Source organism: Bombyx mori, chromosome 15, assembly GCF_030269925.1.
Source record: "Bombyx mori chromosome 15, ASM3026992v2".
NCBI lineage: Eukaryota > Metazoa > Arthropoda > Insecta > Lepidoptera > Bombycidae > Bombyx > Bombyx mori.
In genome coordinates, this window is record NC_085121.1 from 12,557,271 (window position 1) to 12,580,327 (window position 23,057).

Genomic DNA, 23,057 nt, shown 5'->3' on the forward strand with positions numbered 1-23,057 from the left:
CGACCTCCATGACGACCTGGACTTAGAGTCCATCAGTAAGTATCTTCAGTCGGCGTCCATGCGCCACTTCGATAAAGCGGCACGACACGAGAACCCTCTCATCGTGGCCGCCGGTAACTACATTCCCGATCCTGCGGACAGAATGGAAAGCAGTCGACGTCGCCCTAAACACGTCATCTCGGATCCTCCTGATCCACTAACGGTGCTTTTAGGTACTTCAAGCACCGGTCACCGTTCTCGTCGAACCCGTCGCTTGCGACGAAGGGCTCGACGAGTAAATTAACTCTCAGACACAGCCCACTGAGTTTCTCGCCGGATCTTCTCAGTGGGTCGCGTTTCCGATCCGGTGGTAGATTCTGCGAAGCACGACTCTTGCTAGGGTTCGTGTTAGCAACATCGTCAGGTTTGAGCCCCGTGAGCTCACCTACTAAAGTTAGGGTTACGCTGAAATAGCCGCTAGGGCTATCAGCTTAGGTAGGAAAAAAAAAAAAAAAAAAAAAAAAAAGTCCGCACGGGTGGGTACCAACACCCTGCCTATTTCTGCCGTGAAGCAGTAATGCGTTTCGGTTTGCAGGGTGGGGCAGCCGTTGTAACTATACTGAGACCTTAGAATTTATATCACAAGGCGGCATTCGTCAAATTTTTATTTGAGGTGAGACTGTTTTACAATCTCACCTCAAATAAAAATTTGACTTTTTTGTTTCTAACTATGCTGATAGCCTTGAGAGGCTATTTCAGCTTGTCCTTGACGTGTAGGTGAGCTCACTGATACGAATTGATAGAAAAAAAAAAGTGTTAATCTAAGTTAGTGGAATCTAAGGAATCGAGATTTTATGGAAATATTCCATAAGAAGACGCATTTACATTACATTTGTTTACATTTTCTCTTCTATGTCATTACTTAATCCGTCAACCATTGTATAAATGACCGTGGTGAGCGCGAAGGCATTTTTATTCAACGACACGATTACGATTTATCGGATTCGTAACGGACTCCATTTTATTGACCCGACATTTACACACTAACAGTATACCTATATTAGTATTTTTTGTATATATATTAATGTATAAACCATGTACAACACATATGTATTATGTATTAGCCTGTGAGTGAATTTTTCTTTTACGTAGATAAAAAAGGCTCTAAAATATTGTGACACACGTTCACGGAATCCTTATTCGAATACAAAATAAAAGCTAAGCATGTTTTAGCAATTTTAAGCGATTTTTGGAGCTTATAGATACGAACTCATTGTGATCTAAAGTGCATTAGTTCCGGTGTAGATTCTCACGCGATGAGACTATGTTTGCATTCAAATCCGGCAAGCAGGTACCAATTTTTGTAGCAGCCTTTATGCTATGTCCAGTATGACCTCATATCGCATGTCTCAAAGTAGCAGCATTCATTATGTTTATGGTCTTCGGTAACCAAATCACTCCTCCGCCACTCCTCGTTCCACTGACTTTTTGTTGTAAGCAATAAATTATTATCTCCAAACTAAGATTCATTTCCTAATAGGATAATCTCTGGCGGGTGGCGGGATCTCGCCAGGCTTAAGCGCCTCCCGTTGCTTCCTCTTAGCTACAATGCGCTCGTGAGTTCTCTTCATTTCCAAAATCTCTTTCATCTCTTCCTTGTCTTCGTCCTGGAATGGTTAAAATACTTTGCACCCTTTTTAAGGATATTGCGCTAACAGAGCAGCATTTAATTCCGATTGAGATTGAAAAAGAAAAACACAATAATAATAATACAAAAAAGAAAACAGACCATTTTAAAATGAAATGAGAACGCTATCAATGTAATCAAGTCAATTAAATATGATTTAAGTAATAAGGATAAGTCGGAAACTGCTGGTAAAATATTGATAAAATTTAAATGAGACCACTCGATGCCTCCAATGAACACTACTCTAACTCAAAATTTGGAAATTTTCGTTTTTCTTGCAAATCGCTTCACTATGTTAAAAGTATTACAATTAATCATTATTGATGGGATTCGAAGCAAGAGTAAATCAGCTAATTACACAAAAAAACCATAAATATATCTGGAATAATAAAGATTTTATCAACTTTTTTCGTTTAAACGCTACTCCTGTAAACCTACGAGTTTGGAGTTAGCGTAGTGTTCATTAGAGGCATCGCATGAGAAGCATCAGCTTTCAAATTAAAAAAATAATGGTCAAAATCAGTTCGACTAAACAAAAGGACTGATATAATGCCTATAAAAAAATACAGTCGAATTGGGAACCTCCTCCTTTTTTGAAGTTGACTAACAAAGGAATTACAGCCGTCGAGCACTAATACTAAAACATTGAAAGTACCTTTTGATTGATTCTCAAGACTAAAGCTCTCTTTCCATTGGCCATAGGCTGACTGTACGTCATCAGCTGCTTTAATCTCTGCGCCGGTGGAACTCCTCGCTCCACCACCAGCACTATCCGGGCCCACTGCCGCTGCCATTCGTTCCTCGTCTCCGCTATCTTCTGGTAAGTGTTCCCCATCATGGCAATCAACATGTTCACCAGGAGAATCGCTACTATTATCATATATATCACGAAGAGGAGCTGCAAATGTTTCTTTACATTATTTAAAGGATTCTTAGAATGATTTTCATATTTCAGGTTTTCTCGAAATTTCGATGCTGTTACAAGCGCCATTATCAAAAAGGCGCGAAAGTATAACATAGTTTTTTGTTCTTAATGTAAAATGACCAAACAACAGAGCTTCGCGAACTACTGCCACGATGAAAGAGCATGTAGTTCTAAATACTACTATACTTTAGTATCATCACTACATAGTATAAAAATAACATATATATATAACCATGACCACGACCCTCAGTAATGAGGAAACCGACGCAAGGAGGAGAGTATAAAACTACGCAACGTATTTTGATGCGTTTTTTTTTAATAGATAGAGTGATTAAAGAGGAAGGCTTATATGTATAATAACATCCATTAAATAGTGGGGAAATCAATAATAAATGATAGTTTCCGAAGCGAAGCGAGGGCGGGTCGTTAGTTATTAGTAAGTAAAGTGTAAATTAAGTTTCTTAATATCGGACGGGATAAAAGTACAACTCCCAGAACAAAGGTATTTTATTACTATACATTACCGTGAGCGATGTCATATCTGGAAGCTAGTGTATTAAAAATTATTATAGAGCATACTATTAGTCCCGGTTTGATAGCATTGGTCGGCCTGTTTCTGTCGAAATCGCATTACTGGTAATAATAACTAATGGCCAATCTGGTAATGTACGTAAAATGACGATATGCGGAACGTATACTTTTCTTATCCCCACCTATTCGCTTGTAGCCTAAGAGGCTGTTCCGGGGCGAACCGGGTAGGTAAGTTTACGGGCTCAACCTGAGAGAATTTGCTAACACTAGCCCTAGCGAGAGCAGTGATTCGCAGAATCAACCACCGGATCGGAAACGCGACCCACTGAGAAGATCCGGCGAGAAACTCAGTGGGCTGTGTATGTGGGTTAATTTACTCGTCGAGCCCTTAGTCGCAAGCGACGGGTTCGACAAGAACGATGACCGGTGCTTGAGGTACTTAAAAGCACTGTTAGTGGATCGGAAGGATCCGAAATAACGGCATCTATAACCTCACCTAAACACAGCAAGATCGTCAATAACTTATGATATATCTTATAATTTGTTTAGCACACATTATGTTACTGCAGTATAGCGGTCATCGTATTTGCGTATGTCAGGTACGCATTAAGTCCGTATACCGTTACGAAAAAGAGTGTCAAATCCCAACGCAATATTTACCTTTGCCTCTATTTCGTGGTCGGTGCGATCGAACGCGGTATAGTAATCTGAGAACGACGTTAGAGACATTAGGAACATCGCCATGATGCTCTCCATGGGGGAGGGCATTGGGTTGGACACCGAGTCATCAACGCCTTCAGGCGTGTTGGGATTGTCGAATGATAAGAATATAACGTAGTACGCTGAAATACAATCAAATAATTTTAGAATTTTTGCATATTTTTATCAGTAGCGTCGTTGTGTTTTTCTTTAACTAGCAATGGTAAAATGATGCCTCCGCTATATTAACGCAGGACGTGGTAAAATTAGTGACATTTTAGTACCAGTTCAACTTTCTATTACGAGTACATGCTAATCGATATTAATGATGTCCTAACTCTTTTGAATGTACTTCAAATTTGAAAATAGTAGGTACTACTATAATAGAAACTTTCTTTGGAGTGCCAACAAAATCTTTACCGAATTTTAATTAGAAAGGACTTTTGAACAGATAGAGAAGATCCACGCAAACATTCATATTTATTTATATCGAGGGGTGAAAGACTATTTGGTTTAAGGACATTTTTGCAACTTTACAGATAAACGGCCGTCTGGTGTAGTGGTAAGTGACATGGTCACTACACAAGGGGGTCGCGGGTTCGAATCCCGCCAAGGGAAGATATTTGTATGATAAATATAAATGTCTTTTCCAGGGTTATGGATGTATATTAAATATATGTATGTGTATAATAAAAATCTTACATTTATATCCGTTACCTGGTACCTGTAACACAAGTTCTTTACGAACTTATCACGGGACCAGTTAACGTGGCGTGATTGTTAGTAAATATTTATTTATTATTATTATTTATTATTTATTACAGAAGAGCCATTTAAAATTTAAATTTTGGATAAAATATCATGACAAAATAAAACTTCTTCAGCCTTTTCTATGAGGTAAACATACTTAGAGTACAATTAAAAACATCGTATTGTTGATGGTAATACCAAATAAAACGGACCTTTAATTACAAAGATAAATGTCGCGTATTAAGCGAAATGTTGCGTAAACCAAACAGCCTCACTCCTCGATTACGTAGATGGATCAAAGTCACAACAGTATTTAATAACCGAGGTGATGAAATCACTGACCTTGTGAGAATCCCATAACGAATACCAAATATATACAAACGAAACGTAGCAGGTCACCCATCACCATGCGGTATATCATGACCACGAATGGACCCACTGTTTTGAAACCCCTAAAATTATTAATTTTTTAAATTAAATCCAAAACCCGATAATGATGAGAATCGTGTGACTTCAACACCATTGAACTTGGTTATATTGATAACAATTTGGCAACAATTTAGTGCTTTTGGTGCAAAGGAATAATGCGTTCCGGTTCCAAGAAAAGGATAACCATCAGTCCAATGGAATAGGGGCTTTATTACACAGGATAGCTAGTAGTTGCTCAACGGTGAGCATACAGTGAGTTATGCCCCGTTGAAGCTGATATATACTCACTAAAAAAAACACTCTAACAACCACATAATTTCCTCTCAGTTTTAAAAATGTTTTTATACGAAAGATCGTAAATATTACTGGTAATAGGAGTTGTGAGACCGCCCGGGTGGGTACCCAAACAGTACCTATTTCTCCCGTGAAACAGTAATGCGTTTCGGCTTGAAGGGCGGGGTGGGCAGCTGTTGTACTATAAAAACTGAGACTTTAAAACCCATGTCTCTCGGTAACTATATGAAACATCATCTACTCACGAGAGTTCACAATTGACGAAGATATACATTACTTATGCACACCTAGATCATGCCAAACTAATAAAGAAATACAAAATAAAAATAACCTCATAAAAATCTTTACTACCTGCAAAAGAACAAGAAGTAAGGAGCAGTAGTGAGCATGATCATGACAGCGAGATGGTCCTCCGCCTCGTCAGCGCACCATAACCTCAAAGTTGGCAGTATCAACATCAGCAGACACGAAAACAAGAACATCACCCTGAAAAAGATAACCTCACAAAATTTACGAAAAAAGAGTCACGATATTTTTAAGACACATTATTCATTACACTGGATCCTCTAAAAAACAAGAAACCGGTTATTGTGCTGATAGTACCGGCATCAAAAACCCCGTTGTATTAAAAATTAGATTGCAGAGTCATAAAACATGACCTCGCGTTATTGTACCGTGCCATTGCGCAGTTTTCTTTCTGACCATTGGGCCTTGAGTGATGACTGTGACTCAATATCAGAGCTTCCAAAGCCAAGCCACTGTACCGTATTGAAAACTTTCTAGAACCATGTTTAAAAAAAGACATGTCATAATACTAATAGCGTCGAGGCCCGGAATAAATTCCAGGATGGGCAGAAATATTGTTGTAGTCCTAGGGTACCCCGCTGGTACATATGGCCTTCACAAGCTGTCTCCACTTGTCCCTATCTTCCGCCTGCTCTTTGATATCACTCCAGGTCACGTCAGCAGTCTTTATCTCGCTCTTCACGGGCGTCACCAAATTTGTACAAGGCGACCAGAGAGAGCGACCGGAGAAGACTCTCCTGCCAAGAGGTTGCCACTCAAACGTGATTGATGCTGCGTTGACTCCGCTGCGCCGTAGAGTATGTCCTATCCAACGTCATTTCCGATGGATAATGTCATGCGCGGTGTAGATTTGGTCACATTTAGTCTAGAAGTATTTTGGCAGAAAAGGCTAGAAAAATCGCAACATCGCAAGGGTAGGCCTTGTGGGATCATAGCGCTACCGCCTTACCATTATAATCCATATTAGAATGAAGTTCATAGCACCACAGTACCTGGATGGCACAGTGCTCAGATTCTCTATAAACATTTTGATCCCGAGGAACTTTGCTTCACGTAACGCAGCTCCGAAATAAGCCAAAGCCCCCATCCACAACAGAAGCTCTGCAGATATCCTTAGCTGTTAAATATATAGGAAAATGACAAGATTAACTATTTTTTGATTCAATAAGAACAAGACAACCCATAAAATAACATACATAACAAACATACATACATAAGTTACCTTAAAATAATAAAAAATGCATAATAACTGGATTGTCTAATTCGTAGTACAACACCAAAATCAGTCGGTCAGAAGACCAGTGACAGTAAAACAGAAAAAAGGGTAAAAACGCAAAATGGTAGCAATAATGGAAACAAAATTTTTGCGCTCCATTTTTTACTGTCCTTTAGTCAAAATTTATCATAAATTTCTATTTGTAAAAGTTAATAATGTAATATACAATATTTAAAAATTAGAACAATTTTAATTAAAAAATTGAAGTTATGATTTCTGGTAGAGAAAGTTCCGAAACTACATTCAGAGAATTCGTAAGGACTTACTTTGGCTTGCCACGTGTCCAAGTTCATCAACCTGCATTCCTCTGTCAAGTCTTCCCACCAACCTTCAACGTCATTCTCCCTGGGTGCTTCAGTCGCTGTGACGTATAAATATTTAGACATATTAAAAAAAGTAATAGAACTAGAATATTTATGATAATAATATTATAATAACTGGGAACAAATCACGCACAGTCATCCGGTCCCTACTTAGGATTTTCTACATAATGGATACCAGAGACTGATAAACCTACTTATATTTACATACATACTTATCTAGATAATAAGCAGCCAGACAAAGTGCAAAAAAACCTGTTCATCACACAATGTTGGCCCGATGTGGGAATCAAACTCTCGACTCTCAGCGCAACGGTCAGGGGCGCTAATTACTACACCACCGAGTCCATTAAGTGTATAATCTATGACCGAGTCAGTTATACCATATACCTTCAGTTGATGAGTAAAAAGCTGTTAATTCATTTGCCATCAAATTTGATTGACCCAGCCTGTATATGGGAAGTATATGTCATCCCACAGTTAGGTATACATGGGTACATATTTAGGATATTTTGTTAAAGCAAATAAGGAGTCGTTTCATTAGCTTTTACGATTACAGATAAGTATCTTAACACTACGTGTGGTATTTTAAGGGATCTAAGGAGATTTTTCGTAGGTTGATTTTGGTGGCCTAATTCTAAATATAGACCTCACAAGTCATGTATGACCAATAATTGTATTAAAAAAACATTTCTTAGCTTCATGCCTTCAATTATAAAACACTGCACATTGAGCCTATTACAGCAAAAAGGAACGGGAACAATAAAAAATCTTACATTTTTCTTTGGGGTGACTTTTGAATCGTGCACAATGAGAACCGCCGAACTTAGTACCGTTCAGGACTTCAACAGCATTCGTATCAAAATCTGCGTTCGGGGTCATTGTGCAATTTTCTGGAAAACCAAAAACACTTCGATTGGCTTCTAGAAAATACGCTATTTAGTTAATTATGAATCGTGAAATGAAATAACAGGGTCATAAGGATTTGTGAACATTGAACCTGTTATCTATACTAATATTGTAAAGAGGAATGATTTGTTTGTTTGTATTGAATAGGCTCCGAAACTACTGAACCGATTTGTAAAATTCTTTCACTATTTGGAAGCTACACTATTCCCGAATGACATAAGCTATAATATTTTTTGAAAAAAATTAGGGATCCTTGCTAAAACTCTAATAATGTAACCGAAGGTGTAAAAAAATTACCTAAAATATTCTTTACATCGCGTGCCCTGCGAAAACTATTGATGACAGAATAAAATAATGTACTACGACTTTGTAGAACACATTATTATTTACAAAAGGTATCGCGAAAGCGTATGTGTAACTATTATAGTTATGTCGCAATAACTGTCCTTTTATTTTAAAAAATAAAACAACGTCAAATATCGTTGAAATTTTTGTTAAAGACCCGAGCGGAGCCGGAGCGGAGCCTGAGGGGGCCGCTAGTAATTTAATAAGTTAAAAAGAAGTTAAAACAAAAAGATAAATGAGTCGTCTATTATCAAAGGTGGCAATCTGTGCATTTGGACAAAAAAATGTTATTGATATGTCAATACAGATTGATTTGAATATAATCGTCTCCTTCAAAGAATACGGTTCAAAACCTGCATTAAATAAAGGTTAATACTTAACCTGTTATTTATCTAAGATGTCGTTCATAAGAGTTTTGTGACTGCCAATGGAATACAAAGTCAATAATTCGTTTTTCTGATTTATCAATAATTGTCCAAAAGTCACATTGCCGGCTTTGATAATAGTCGACTTAAATATCGAAATTCACAGAACCATTGTGGTTAATATTTAATGTTTGCTTAGTACAGATTACTGAACATGTAAATACTCAAATAATTCTCACCGACATCCGATACCAGCTCGGCGTCGGTAACGTTTGGACCAATAGTTGAGTTCAAGACAGTTGTATTCAATGCTCTGTCCGGTGGTCCTGGTCTCAATGTGAAGCAGATCAGTGAAACCAAGAAGTAACATGAAAATAATATGAACTGCCTGTAGAAACGAAACTTAACGAACGTGTTCCATTTCGTTTTCAATAAGTCTATCAGCATACCTTCTAGTAGACCTAAATGCTCATCTTTTTCCTGGAATATTTTTTAAAGAAGTAACTTGAATGACAATATTACAATATCATCTAAAGTAATAAAATTTGAAATATTTCACTAAGCAATTCTGTCTGGTTTTCCATCGTAGTCACACACACCACTTCTTCAGGCTAGGATATCAAGCTAGAAATGATGGCTTTCTGTTCAGGTTTTGCACAAATTAATGCGATTAACATAATATTAGAGAATGCCTATGGCATTAAGTCCGCCTTTATACTTTCTAGTATATGAAGTTATAAATAAATAAATAAATATTAGATGATTTGAAGTCAATTTCTTTGCAGTGGTTAGTCCTTAGAGGCCCCATTTTGAACTGGACAATCTATTGCATTATGTGTATAAAAATATGCTTTTCAACATAGTTAAAAAAGACGGACAATATTTGCAATCCTCCAATAAAATGTTCATAGACTATTATACTATAACTAAGACATCTTTAAAGAATTTGTGTAGTAAATAATAATAGCAAAATTTCATTTTCTTTAAATACACTGAGTGGAATGCGAGTTCTTGGATTTCCCTCATTAAAATCGATTTTAGTTAGAGATGGGTACCTACTACTATACATTTGATTGGCGGATTATTCTCAAAAAGCATTAAGTTTTTTTATTAGGTACATTACTAGAGATTCAAGGACAGTAAATACACTTTGACACGCTGCAGTTAAACATCAATTATTTCAACTATAAATTTTAAATTTAATTTAACAAGTTGAATGAATTCTGTTACTAACAGATAATGCTACGTACCTGCCAAGAGATGGCAGCACACGTACTCCTTGTATACATATTTGACGTTTTATCGAATCAATATTGTACATAAATGCTGATACTTATGTTTAATTGCAACATAATTTTCAATAGCAAATTCGATAGGGTTGGGGAGTAATTTAATTAAAAAGTGAATAGATAGCGATTTACTGTAACTGGCAACCTTATTCCGTTTCTTTAAAACTAGTTTTACAATTTAATCACGCGTTTTTTACCACCACGTCGATCGTGACCACGAAAACTGTAAAGTATTTGAAACGTGGCAATATAACGACAATAAAAAAAATGAGATTAAATCGTAAAAGTAATTTTAGTTAGGTAATTATGTCAACGACTCGCGAATACCGCAGATACTACATCATTCTGATTCTTTATTGTACACAGAATTTTATTATAGGTTATACTTGTAACTTTTACATCATACATTAAAGATTAATAAACTTACCCCAAAAACAACCAAATTCAGAGCTGAATCCTTACTAATTAGTCCTGTTTCAGTGTCTATTGTATCAACTTGTCCTAAAGGGTAGGCGGCGCATGTGGTGGCGCCGATCTGCCAGTAAATCTCCCTTTCGATGTTTAGAATGTGAAAGAACATCTCGGTGCGAGCTAGCTTGGCGGCAAGGGTTAGGGGAGTTAGGTTTTGTACGTTACGAATGTTTAGGGACGCGCCCACTTCGTAAGCCATATCGAATGTGCTCTGTTAATGAGAAGAATCTTGATTGGTGCTTATCTGAATGAGGCATTCTAATAAATGTATAAATAATTTAAAAAAATCGAGTACAGTGGGTGCCCTAAGTCGTTACGCTTGTGTACAGATTTATCCCGAAAAAAAAAAAAAAAATTACACAACAAAATTACTTTTAATCAAAACAAATATAGATAGCGCAGCTGTAAATCCATTTATTGTTAAACAGGAGTTAAACTGTTGGGATTGTATGTTGGGCATAAAACTAAGACGAATAAATACAAAAAAAGGTAAATACAAGCAACATGGTAAGTCCTGAGCTGTTGTGAGTTGGTACGGATGGTACCGCCATCCTGCCTATATCTGCCCTGAAGCAGACACACGTTCCGGTTTCTTATGTGGACAGCCGTTATATTTGGATTCATGTGTCAAGTGGACGGTAGCACTCACATTGTGATATCTAGGGACTAAGAGAGGCTATGAGCTCAAAGCAACAACATCTATACCATTCATCTGTCTATTGCAAACTATTTAACTAGATATATTGTGCAGGTTTAACAGTAGGACTAACGCACCATCTTCTCGTATATGACTAGCATGTGCAGAACTGTATTGCCATTAGTATCCTGCTTATCAGGATCCGCTCCTCGTGCTAAGATCAAACGGTAGCACTCCTCCTGGCCTAAGCATGCTGCGAAACTCAACGGGTACTCGCCCCAGTAGACGTACCTAAAACCAAATATCCAATGGTTTCTTTCGACCTTGAATATTTCGTAAGCAAAAAGCGAAAGCTTGAAGTGAAGCCTCTTGTAAATTTTTTTTTTTTGCGACACACATTTACTTTTGAATTCTTTATCGACAATTTGACACATCGTGCCTTACTTTAATACAATTATTTCAATCGTTTTTTTATTTATTGCTTAGATGGTTGGACGAGCCCACAGCCCACCTGGTGTTTAGTGGTTACTGGAGCCCATAGACATCAACAACGTAAATGCGCCACCTTAAGATATTGTAAGGTTTCAGTATAGCTACAACGGCTGCCCCACCCTTCAAACCGAAATGAATTACTGCTTCACGGCAGAAATAGGCGGGGTGGTGGTACCTACCCGTACGGACTCACAAAAGGTCCTACCACCAGAAATCACGGAAATTATAATTTTGCGGGTTTGATTTTTATTACACGATGTTATTCCTTTACCGTGGAAGTCAATCGTGAACATTTTTTAAATACGTATTTCATTAGAAAAATTGGTACCCGCCTGCGGGATTCGAACACTGTTGCATCGCTCGATACGAATGCACCGGACGTCTTATCCTTTAGGCCGCGACGACTATACAAATTGATTGATAAGCCAAGAATTGCACGAAGGAATTGTAATTAACAATACGCACCCATTATAATTAGTGTCAGGCTGGACGTTGACCCATTCGTGATCGAAAGAGTCCGTCCTGGAAGCCTTTTGATCCTCAGGACACATGAAGTTCCCGTAGCAACGCTCGTGGTAATCCGCACCCGCGTCCAGTAGAAACTTTGCCATTGTCGGATCTTCGTTGACTATTGTAATATGTAATACAGTTTCACCTAAATAAGAAACCAGTTCCTTAATTAACCTTTTATTCTGAGAGGTAGTTTGGCTCAGTATTAGCCATTAGTTTTCCGTTCAAACTCTCTAATTTATGTTTTAATTTTAGTATTTCTCTTTTATTTACTGAGATATTGATGTATTTTGAAAAATAATTAATGCAGTTTCAATTGCAATTATTGTATATATTCAATAATGTTCGTTATTCCAACGTTTTTAAAGATGAAGTAACACGGTAGCCTACTAATTCTTAGACCACTGAGTTTCCCGCCGGATCTTCTGAGTGGGTCGCATTTCCCATCCGGTGGTAGATTCTGCGAACCTAGACCATCAGCTTAGGTAGCAAGAAAAAAAAACAAAAAAAAACGAATTCCTACGATTCTAATCCAAAGCTTATTCTTAAGGTAAATAGACGTTGTACTTGTGGTGGAAATCAAACTTCAATATGAAGACGCGTTCTATGGAAAACTCTTTTCGTCAACCCCACTCAGTGTTTAAATTATCGTAATTATATAAACGCACGATGGATAAAATCCGAAATTGTGAAATTAATGCAATGGAGAGTTAAGGTGTGAATGAGAGGAAATGATAAAAAGGGAAAATTATATAAGAAAAAAAGCAAGATGGCGAGTACTACTGACTCATTTTAAATGAGGTTTTATTGTAACAAAAAAAAATACGAGAACGAAAATAATTGAAAAAATCGCGTGCTATTAAGCCAAACAGAAAGCGTTATATAAACTATTCGATTGTTATCAGTGCCGTCATAAATGAAAAAGCTTTTCGCGTTATAAATTGCGAAGGAAGTAATCACTTAATCGTGGACCATTAAATTTTGCCGCATACTTATCAGGCGAACTATCAAATTAATTTGAAAGTTTTTGAAGGTCGATTTTCCTGTATAAAAAAATGGTAGAGATCTCTGATATTAGATGCGCATCTTGCTAAAACTATGGAATAGATTTTAATAAAAAAAATTATTTTTTTATTTATTTTTATTTATTTAATATATTTTGTACACACAGCTGTTAGAAAAGACACGTCAATAAGGATACAGAGTACAAGGGCACTACTTATTTCATGCTGAAATCTCTTCCAGTAGACCCGCAAAAGGAAAGAAGAATTAGGAACACAAACCTAGTGCATACAGTAAACATTATTATGCCTATCTTTAAAATACAATTACGATATTTAATTTATTTAATGTAAAGATATAACATTTAACGATTATAAGCGTGTTTGCAGTAATATTCGATGGTTAGCTTCGGCGGTTAGTCAAGGCAATTTATTATTTACGTAAATTATTGTAAATTTAATGTTTATATTTTGCAAAAACACATCTTGAGTTATGAATCGATGATGCTCTATTACACGTTGGCGATGTTATATCGTAATAAAATAATAAAAAAATTGCTGAGCAGGACCCACAGCCACAATCTAGAAAGCCGACTTTGCTTGTATATTTTTTATTGCCTTCGTAGGCAGACTAGCATGCGGCCCACCTGATGGTAAGTGGTCACCGTCGCTCATGTACGTCAGCAATGCCAGTGGCAGAGCCAAGCCGCTGCCTACCATTAAAATTAATATACATCGGAATAAATATTTATCGAAAGATCAACTGTGATTAAATACTTACACAAATATTATTTAAATATACATTAAAGCCTTTACATTATATTCATTGATTTAACCCTTGACATATCAATCACTAAGCAAACAATACATGAAAATGGGAATCATAAATTGCATTTAATCATTATTTAAAACGATATCATTAATTATTAAGTCTGAGCTCATCAATAGTAACTAGTGAAAATTATTAATTATAATATGGAACTCATTAACAGAAAATTGTCATACTTCTGAGCGACAGATAGTCTCCTGTATACTAAAATTTCCTAACAGTAGATTTGTTTATTTAAAAAGTTTTCAAACACACACTCACCATAGTATTCATCGCTGATATAAATATCATTAATCATTTTAGGATAAAAGCGTAGTAGTCTTTTAGCGAGATGAGCTAGGAGCGAAGTCGCATTGAGCAGACACAAGTGCAGAATAGTCTCACCCACTGCACCTCTCTCCTGAAATGAAATAATATAGTTAAAAAATGAAAAAAAGGTTTAATCATAATTTGATTCATATAATTAATTGGGCGTGAAGAAATTATAGTTACGTTACATTCTGGTTTTAAGGTATATTATAAGCCAATACGGTACCACAATAATAGATATTTATATTATATCGGGGTGTCAATGGGTTGAGATCAAAGAAGATTTTGACAAAAAATTGTATATATTTTTTTTTTATTGCATAGATGGGGATATTGGATATTGCATAGTTCTGAGGTCTCAGTATAGTTATGAATTCCAAATATGAAACACTTTCCTGCCTTAACTGTTTCCAACAAAACACTCTCATGAGTCCACGTGATATAAAGTGAACGCGGACAGAAATCTAGTCCAATAATAATTGAAGACATGAGTGAATGAAAGGGATATAATACAATTTGTTAATTTTGAGAAAACGGGCAACAAACTTTTGTTACTTGTACTTTTTCTTCGTACATAACTTCTTCATCAAATGCAATTTCTAAAAAGAGCCTTTAAACTCGGGCTCTTAAGGTCTAATATGGTTTATAGGCTCATAACACCTTCATTCAAAGTAAAAACTCAAAAATCTTAAAACTGGTACTTAACCCCTTCATCCACTCATGTCTTCAATTATGTCGAATCATATTGATGGTACCATGTCTTGGGACTCTGCATAGATAGGTACCAGCACTCTGCCTATTTCTGCCGTGAAGCAGTAATGAGTTCCGGTTTTAAAGTAATGATTTAACACCGGTGAGCTCGTCCACTCACCTAAGAAAAAAATATCGGCTATAAAATAAATAAAAACTTACTTTGACATCCCAACAAAGTTCCCTGTATCCGGAGGGATTAGCGTCATATTCCTCTTGAGTAACAACTGGCCAGTCCTTATCCACGTCAAATTCCTCGTCAGGGTTTTCCATGCCTCTGAGTGGAGGCAGCTTCAAGCATTAGTCATATTTATTATCATACTGACTAGTCGATAATTATTTAAAAATTGCATAAGTCTACTAATATTCTAGCACTAGCTGTACCCGTCAGTAGGACATTTAAAATTAACATTATTATTTCGCACCCCCACAAAGACACTTATCATTAACGCCTCCGCAACTGGTGTAGGGAGTCCTACACTCACATAATAATTAGCCTATCCATTAAGTACATGTATTTTCTACATGGATACCAAGTTTCAAATCAATCGGTTGCATGGTTCAGTAGTTATAATGGAACATCCGTAAAAACCACTGTAGATTTATATATTAGTATGGATAAGCTTGTGAGTTTAAAGTATGTCATAAATTTTCTTTATGAATTAAAACGTGTAGGTGCACTAAAAATACGAACCAGTAAAACGCCTTCATATTACATACATATGGACGCTTGAAAGGCAAACATGACTAAGCGACAATGCGTGAACTTTACAGTAGACTAATTTAAAGTTGAAATACCTGAAAAAAAATCTATTTTAACGAATGTATCTGTAGGATTGAAATTATTTAATAGACCTAGAAATATTTTTTTTTTGCGCATCGAATATGGTTATTGCCTATTATTTATGCACAAAGCAGTTATTGTCGCTTAGTCACGTTTGCCTTTCAAGCGTCGATATCTTTAAGACCCGTTTTCTCTGAGAAAGTCGTAAACCGAATAATTCAATATTATGCACCATAGCTTATCATCGCATACGAAATTCAGTCAGGCCATTAAATTAACATATTAAATTTGGATTTATATCCATATTTTTGCTTAACATAAGGAATTTTCTTTATTATATAATAAAACTAAAGTATGCCGTATATTATATTAAAAGCAAAACTATTAAACCAAGATTTTTTAGGTATTCTTTTATACGCCGTTGGGCAGCGAATGGGTTTATGGTTCACCTGGTGTAAAGTGGTTACTCGATGCCACAGACATTACAACGTGAATGATGCCAGACACCTCGACGTATGAGGTCCAGGTTGGAATTATATTTAATAACGGATGTTCCACCGTTCAAATCGAAAGGCCTGATTGTTTCAGGGTAGAAATAGACAGGATCCTAGAACTTAGAGCAGAGTAGAGCCAACAAGCTTACTATACGTCCTACGACTAAGAAGTGCCAGTTTACGATGGCACTGCGCTGATTTAGGGTCCGTTCACACAGACCGGCTCGGAGAGCATCGGCACGCTTTTTTATTTTTAGACAGACCGGATCGTATACTTTTGGAATTGGTCGGAGCGGAGCCGCTATTTCACATAGACCGGCTGGAAGGGATCTGAAAGCGGATTCGCACACAATCGGAACCGATAAGCTACGCGAGCGAGAAAGAGCGCGCAATCGGAGTAGATCAGCTTCTCTTATTATTTCACACGCAGCGCAAGCATTCGTAATGACAAAAAAGTGCACATGCAAAAATAAACTTTACTACAATAACACAAAACTCTGTTTCCAACGTTATAAAAATCTGCTCTCCTCTCCGAGCCGGTCTGTGTGAACGGACCCTTAATACTCATAGAGCGGCGCTGCCACTTCTGCTTTCGTTTTTAAGACACAGACTTAAATAGATAAGGTGGTGCTACTGTCAGCCGAGACCGTACAGTTAAAATATTAGCAAGCACGGGCAGATTACCAGTTTGTGTCTCGGTCTCTCTTTGTTCCTGAGCAAGACGAGATGGGATATCGGTATATATCGACCCCTCCCTCTATTATACAAAAACGGCTCAACTTTAGTCTTGATAGCGTGATCTATCTCGGCGTATTGCTTGTTCTGCAGAGCTCGCTTCATCATGTCCACCAGGAGACCTCCTCCTATCATGTAATAAAAACCTTGCAGACATTCTTACAGGAACAAAATAGATTACAGGCACGTAGCCGACTTCTTAAAAAACGATTGAAGACGAGAATTTTTTTTTTATTGCCCTCGTAGGCAGACGAGCATACGGCCCACCTGATGGTGAGTGGTTACCGTCGCCCATGGACTTCAGCAACACTAGGGGCAGAGCCAAGCCGCTGCCTACCGAATGAAAGATATACCTCTATATATAATAATTTTATAGTGTAACTATACTTGAGACCTTAGAACTTATATCTCAGGTGAATGGCGCATTTACGTCGTAGATGTCTATGGGCTCCAGTAACCACTTAACACCAGGTGGGCTGTGAGCTCGTCCACCCATCTCACCCTTTTCACCGTGGTTCTGCTTAACCCCATCTGAAGGGTCAACAGTTTCTGCTTACGTTTGGGATTTCTTTGAATTCGCGCCTTCACAGCTTTTATCATTCCGGCCCAGACATCAAAGCCTCGGCACCCTCTGTGTCGCAGGCTAAGCCAGCGTTCGATCCGGCGCCGGTGCCCAGTGTCTCGACTTGGGCGAAACCGCTGCCGTACACGAACACGGTTACAACTCCCTCCTCCGCGATTCGTCCCGCCCCCGCAACTCGTCCCTCTCCCGCGACTTGCCCTCCGACCGCGTCCGACAATCTCGCTTTAGCGATCGACTTCTTTCAGTCGATCAACTTTGAGCGCGTTAACGCTTTGGGCGACGCCATTCGCGCTGCCTCCACTGCACAACACTTTATCGCCGTTGTGCAAGAATACGCCGACGTATACGCGTCATTAAATACGTACGTCCTCCCCTCACTCCGCCGGTAATCAATGGCGTATATAAGTAGAATAAAGCCCCTATCCGTAACGATAGGATTTTTTAACGCTTACGGTCTCGCAAATCAACGTGATCAGGTTTCTGACTTTTTGCGTGACCATCAAATTGATATCTTTTTAGTGCAGGAGACCCTACTTAAGCCCGCGCGCCGTGACCCTAAAATCGCGAACTATAACATGGTCAGGAACGACAGGCTCTCTGCTCGTGGTGGTGGTACCGTCATTTACTATAGAAGAGCCCTGCATTGCGTCCCGCTCGATCCTCCCGCGCTCGCTAATATCGAAGCATCAGTGTGCCGAATCTCACTGACGGGACACGCGCCGATCGTTATCGCGTCCGTTTATCTTCCACCGGATAAGATCGTTCTAAGCAGTGATATCGAGGCGCTGCTCGGCATGGGGAGCTCTGTCATTCTGGCGGGCGACCTAAATTGTAAACACATCAGGTGGAACTCACACACCACAACCCCGAATGGCAGGCGGCTTGACGCGTTAGTCGATGATCTCGCCTTCGATATCGTCGCTCAGCTAACACCGACTCACTACCCGCTAAATATCGCGCATCGCCCGGATATACTCGACATAGCGTTATTAAAAAACGTAACTCTGAGCTTACACTCGATCGAAGTAGTTTCAGAGTTAGATTCAGACCACCGTCCCGTCGTTATGAAGCTCGGTCGCGCTCCCGACTCCGTTCCCGTCACGAGGACTGTGGTGGATTGGCACACGCTGGGCATCAGCCTGGCTGAATCTGATCCACCATCGCTCCCGTTTAACTCGGACTCTACCCCGTCTCCTCAGGATACCGCTGAAGCCATAGACATCTTAACGTCACACATCACCTCGACATTAGATAGGTCATCGAAACAAGTTGTAGCGGAGGACTTCCTTCACCGCTTCAAATTGTCCGACGATATTAGGGAACTCCTTAGAGCTAAGAACGCCTCGATACGCGCCTACGACAGGTATCCTACCGCGGAAAATCGTATTCGAATGCGTGCCCTACAACGCGACGTAAAGTCTCGCATCGCCGAAGTCCGAGATGCCAGATGGTCTGATTTCTTAGAAGGACTCGCGCCCTCCCAAAGGTCTTACTACCGCTTAGCTCGTACTCTGAAATCGGATACGGTAGTAACTATGCCCCCCCTCGTAGGCCCCTCAGGCCGACTCGCGGCGTTCGATGATGACGAAAAAGCAGAGCTGCTGGCCGATACATTGCAAACCCAGTGCACGCCCAGCACTCAATCCGTGGACCCTGTTCATGTAGAATTAGTAGACAGTGAGGTAGAACGCAGAGCCTCCTTGCCACCCTCGGATGCGTTACCACCCGTCACCCCGATGGAAGTTAAAGACTTGATCAAAGACCTACGTCCTCGCAAGGCTCCCGGTTCCGACGGTATATCTAACCGCGTTATTAAACTTCTACCCGTCCAACTCATCGTGATGTTGGCATCTATTTTCAATGCCGCTATGGCGAACTGTATCTTTCCCGCGGTGTGGAAAGAAGCGGACGTTATCGGCATACATAAACCCGGTAAACCAAAAAATCATCCGACGAGCTACCGCCCGATTAGCCTCCTCATGTCTCTAGGCAAACTGTATGAGCGTCTGCTCTACAAACGCCTCAGAGACTTCGTCTCATCCAAGGGCATTCTCATCGATGAACAATTCGGATTCCGTACAAATCACTCATGCGTTCAACAGGTGCACCGCCTCACGGAGCACATTCTTGTGGGGCTTAATCGACCAAAACCGTTATACACGGGAGCTCTCTTCTTCGACGTCGCAAAAGCGTTCGACAAAGTCTGGCACAATGGTTTGATTTTCAAACTATTCAACATGGGCGTGCCGGATAGTCTCGTGCTCATCATACGGGACTTCTTGTCGAACCGCTCTTTTCGATATCGAGTCGAGGGAACCCGCTCCTCCCCACGACCTCTCACAGCTGGAGTCCCGCAAGGCTCTGTCCTCTCACCCCTCCTATTTAGCTTATTCGTCAACGATATTCCCCGGTCGCCGCCGACCCATTTAGCTTTATTCGCCGACGACACGACTGTTTACTATTCTAGTAGAAATAAGTCCCTAATCGCGAAGAAGCTTCAGAGCGCAGCCCTAGCCCTAGGACAGTGGTTCCGAAAATGGCGCATAGACATCAACCCAGCGAAAAGTACTGCGGTGCTATTTCAGAGGGGAAGCTCCACACGGATTTCCTCCCGGATTAGGAGGAGGAATCTCACACCCCCGATTACTCTCTTTAGACAACCTATACCCTGGGCCAGGAAGGTCAAGTACCTGGGCGTTACCCTGGATGCATCGATGACATTCCGCCCGCATATAAAATCAGTCCGTGACCGTGCCGCGTTTATTCTCGGTAGACTCTACCCCATGATCTGTAAGCGGAGTAAAATGTCCCTTCGGAACAAGGTGACACTTTACAAAACTTGCATAAGGCCCGTCATGACTTACGCGAGTGTGGTGTTCTCTCACGCGGCCCGCACACACATAGACACCCTCCAATCCCTACAATCCCGCTTTTGCAGGTTAGCTGTCGGGGCTCCGTGGTTCGTGAGGAACGTTGACCTACACGACGACCTGGGCCTCGAATCAATTCGGAAATACATGAAGTCAGCGTCGGAACGATACTTCGATAAGGCTATGCGTCATGATAATCGCCTTATCGTTGCCGCCGCTGACTACTCCCCGAATCCTGATCATGCAGGAGCCAGTCACCGTCGACGCCCTAGACACGTCCTTACGGATCCATCAGATCCAATAACCTTTGCATTAGATGCCTTCAGCTCTAATACTAGGGGCAGGCTTAGGGACCCCGGTAACCGTACTCGTCGAACTCGACAAAGAGGTCGACGTGCAACCTAACCCATGCATCAGCCCGCTGAGTTTCTCGCCGGCTCTTCTCAGCGGGTCGCGATTCCGATCCGGTAGTAGATTCATTCGCGAAACAATTGCTCTTGAGTTGTTAGGTCTCCTTCGGAGGCGCTCGGGCAGTTGTTAGCAAATCCCACCCCTCTTGGCTGAGCCTTTGCTCGCCCACCTGTCCTGGTGAAACTGGAAAGGCCTTCGGGCCACCAGTAAACTTTCAATCATAAAAAAAAAAAAAAAAAAAAAAAAAATAAGCTTTTATCACTGCTGGAGTCCTAACAGACCGAGGGCGACCACTTCTTGACCTGTCATCTACACTAGAGTCTTCATTGTATCGTTTGATGGTACGATAAACGAATCTTTTGGTTATATTAAAATTTTTCAGTATGTTAAAAATTTTAATTGGCGCGTAACCGCAACGATGCAACGCAATAACTGCAACACGGTCTTCTTTAAGCGTCCACTCCATATTTAGAAATGAGTAAAATTCTAAAAGTATACATTTCTATTTTCATGAACAATTCGAAATTCGAATTCAATAAAATTTTTTGTGGCCAGCATTCTAAAAGAAAAGTTTTTACTGTGTGACAATACTTATGACCTGACTAGTTATTAGCAAAGTCCTCAGATTAAAGCCCCGCAAGCTCACCTACTCGCTCGGTTACGCTGGCATAGCCCTCTAGTTTACCAGCTTAGGTAGGAAAAAAGCCCGTGTGGGGCCAGTCCCTGGCCGTGGGGGTGGTGAAGCTGCTGCAACGGCCGCAACGCACCATCGCGGTCAGGGTCATCCGTGGTTATCGCACCATCTCCTTTGAGGCGGCGTGTGTACTGGCTGGGACGCCGCCTTGGGTTCTGGAAGCGGAGGCGCTCGCCGCTGACTATAGGTGGCGGGCTGAACTTCGTGCCCGGGGCGTGGCGCGTCCCAGCCCCAGTGTGGTCAGAGCACGGAGGGCCCAATCTCGGCGGTCCGTGCTGGAGTCATGGTCCAGACGGCTGGCTGACCCTTCGGCTGGTCGCAGGACCGTCGAGGCGATTCGCCCGGTCCTTGTGGATTGGGTGAATCGTGACAGAGGACGCCTCACTTTCCGGCTTACGCAGGTGCTCACTGGGCATGGTTGTTTCGGTGAGTTCCTGCACCGGATCACAGCCGAGCCGACGGCAGAGTGCCACCATTGTGGTTGCGACTTGGACACGGCAGAGCATACGCTCGTCGCCTGCCCCGCATGGGAGGGGTGGCGCCGTGTCCTCGTCGCAAAAATAGGAACCGACTTGTCGTTGCCGAGTGTTGTGGCATCGATGCTCGGCGACGACGAGTCGTGGAAGGCGATGCTCGACTTCTGCGAGTGCACCATCTCGCAGAAGGAGGCGGCGGGGCGCGTGAGAGACGCACAATCCCGCCGCCGTCGAGCGGGGGCCAGGGAGGCGGATCTCGCCCAAGCCCTGGCCCTCTAAGTGTTTCGGGTCCCCCTCACATGTCGGTCTGGGGGCCGGCGAGGGGGGCCCAAGAAGACGACGTGCAAGCTGCTCTGCACGCGTTTTACGCAAGAGCATCCGGGTGATGGAAGGCCGGCTATCCTCGACCCACGCTGGTTCTGGCCCAGCGGGGTATTCCGTAGGGTAACCCACTCTAACCGGCGCCATCTAGGCGGGCTTCGGACAGTCTGCCGACCGAGAGGGCTGGTGGTCGTGGCGCCGACGACCGCCAGTCCGGCGTCCCGAGGGGGAGGGTGATGGGAGAGATGTGCTCCGCACTAAACGCTTCACTTTCCCCCCTTTGCCTTGTCATGAGTTCTGTCTCATGCGAGGTTTGGACGTTGGTTGTTGAGCGACAGGAGGTTTTAGTCAGTTCGACTCTGACATACCCCGCCCAGTATCCCCAGAAAAGGGCGGAAGTCCGGCGATTTCCTCCTGACCAAAAAAAAAAAAAAGGTAGGAAAAAAAGGTACGACCGGACGGGGATTGTTGTTAATTAATAAATTACGCACCTTTTATATCGACTAGTTTGTAAAGCTTTTGCTCTGACGTCCCAGCTTGCTTCTTCACACCGCTCGTCACATTACTCTCTGTGTTACCCATAATT

General features: G+C 40.9%; 1 protein-coding gene and 1 long non-coding RNA gene across 3 annotated transcripts; one reads left to right on the forward strand and one right to left on the reverse strand.

Moving 5' to 3' along the window:
- Nucleotides 1–799: 799 nt before the first annotated feature.
- On the reverse strand, nucleotides 800–23,053 carry LOC101740263 (transient receptor potential cation channel subfamily V member 5). 2 transcript variants are annotated; one of them, XM_062672681.1, is made up of 16 exons: nucleotides 22,963–23,053; nucleotides 17,066–17,244; nucleotides 15,266–15,394; nucleotides 14,306–14,444; nucleotides 12,170–12,359; nucleotides 11,350–11,503; nucleotides 10,532–10,786; nucleotides 9,055–9,295; nucleotides 7,973–8,089; nucleotides 7,143–7,237; nucleotides 6,593–6,717; nucleotides 5,646–5,780; nucleotides 4,914–5,023; nucleotides 3,783–3,964; nucleotides 2,322–2,564; nucleotides 800–1,646 (listed from the first exon to the last, which is right to left on the reverse strand). In XM_062672681.1, the coding sequence occupies exons 1-16, from the start codon at nucleotides 23,051–23,053 to the stop codon at nucleotides 1,506–1,508; spliced, it is 2,526 nt and encodes an 841-aa protein (XP_062528665.1). In that variant the 3' UTR covers nucleotides 800–1,505. The 2 variants fall into 2 exon arrangements, with proteins under 2 accessions (XP_062528665.1, XP_037871942.1); XM_038016014.2 differs by having other exon boundaries at nucleotides 7,952–8,089; nucleotides 9,040–9,295.
- On the forward strand, nucleotides 1,519–2,882 carry LOC134200231 (uncharacterized). Its single transcript, XR_009975055.1, has 3 exons — nucleotides 1,519–1,595; nucleotides 2,369–2,486; nucleotides 2,622–2,882. It is a non-coding gene; the product is annotated as an uncharacterized LOC134200231 (long non-coding RNA).
- Nucleotides 23,054–23,057: the final 4 nt, after the last annotated feature.

Bases quoted from the DNA above. Each gene is read 5' to 3' on its own strand.
- LOC101740263 (XM_038016014.2), bottom strand. From the start codon at position 23,053: ATGGGTAACACAGAGAGTAATGTGACGAGCGGTGTGAAGAAGCAAGCT. The intron at 14,445-15,265 runs GTAAGTTTTTAT...ATTTCATTTCAG, and splicing joins AACTTTGTTGGGATGTCAAA to GAGAGAGGTGCAGTGGGTGA. The intron at 2,565-3,782 runs GTAAATATTGCG...AAACATTTGCAG, and splicing joins ACCACGAAATAGAGGCAAAG to CTCCTCTTCGTGATATATAT.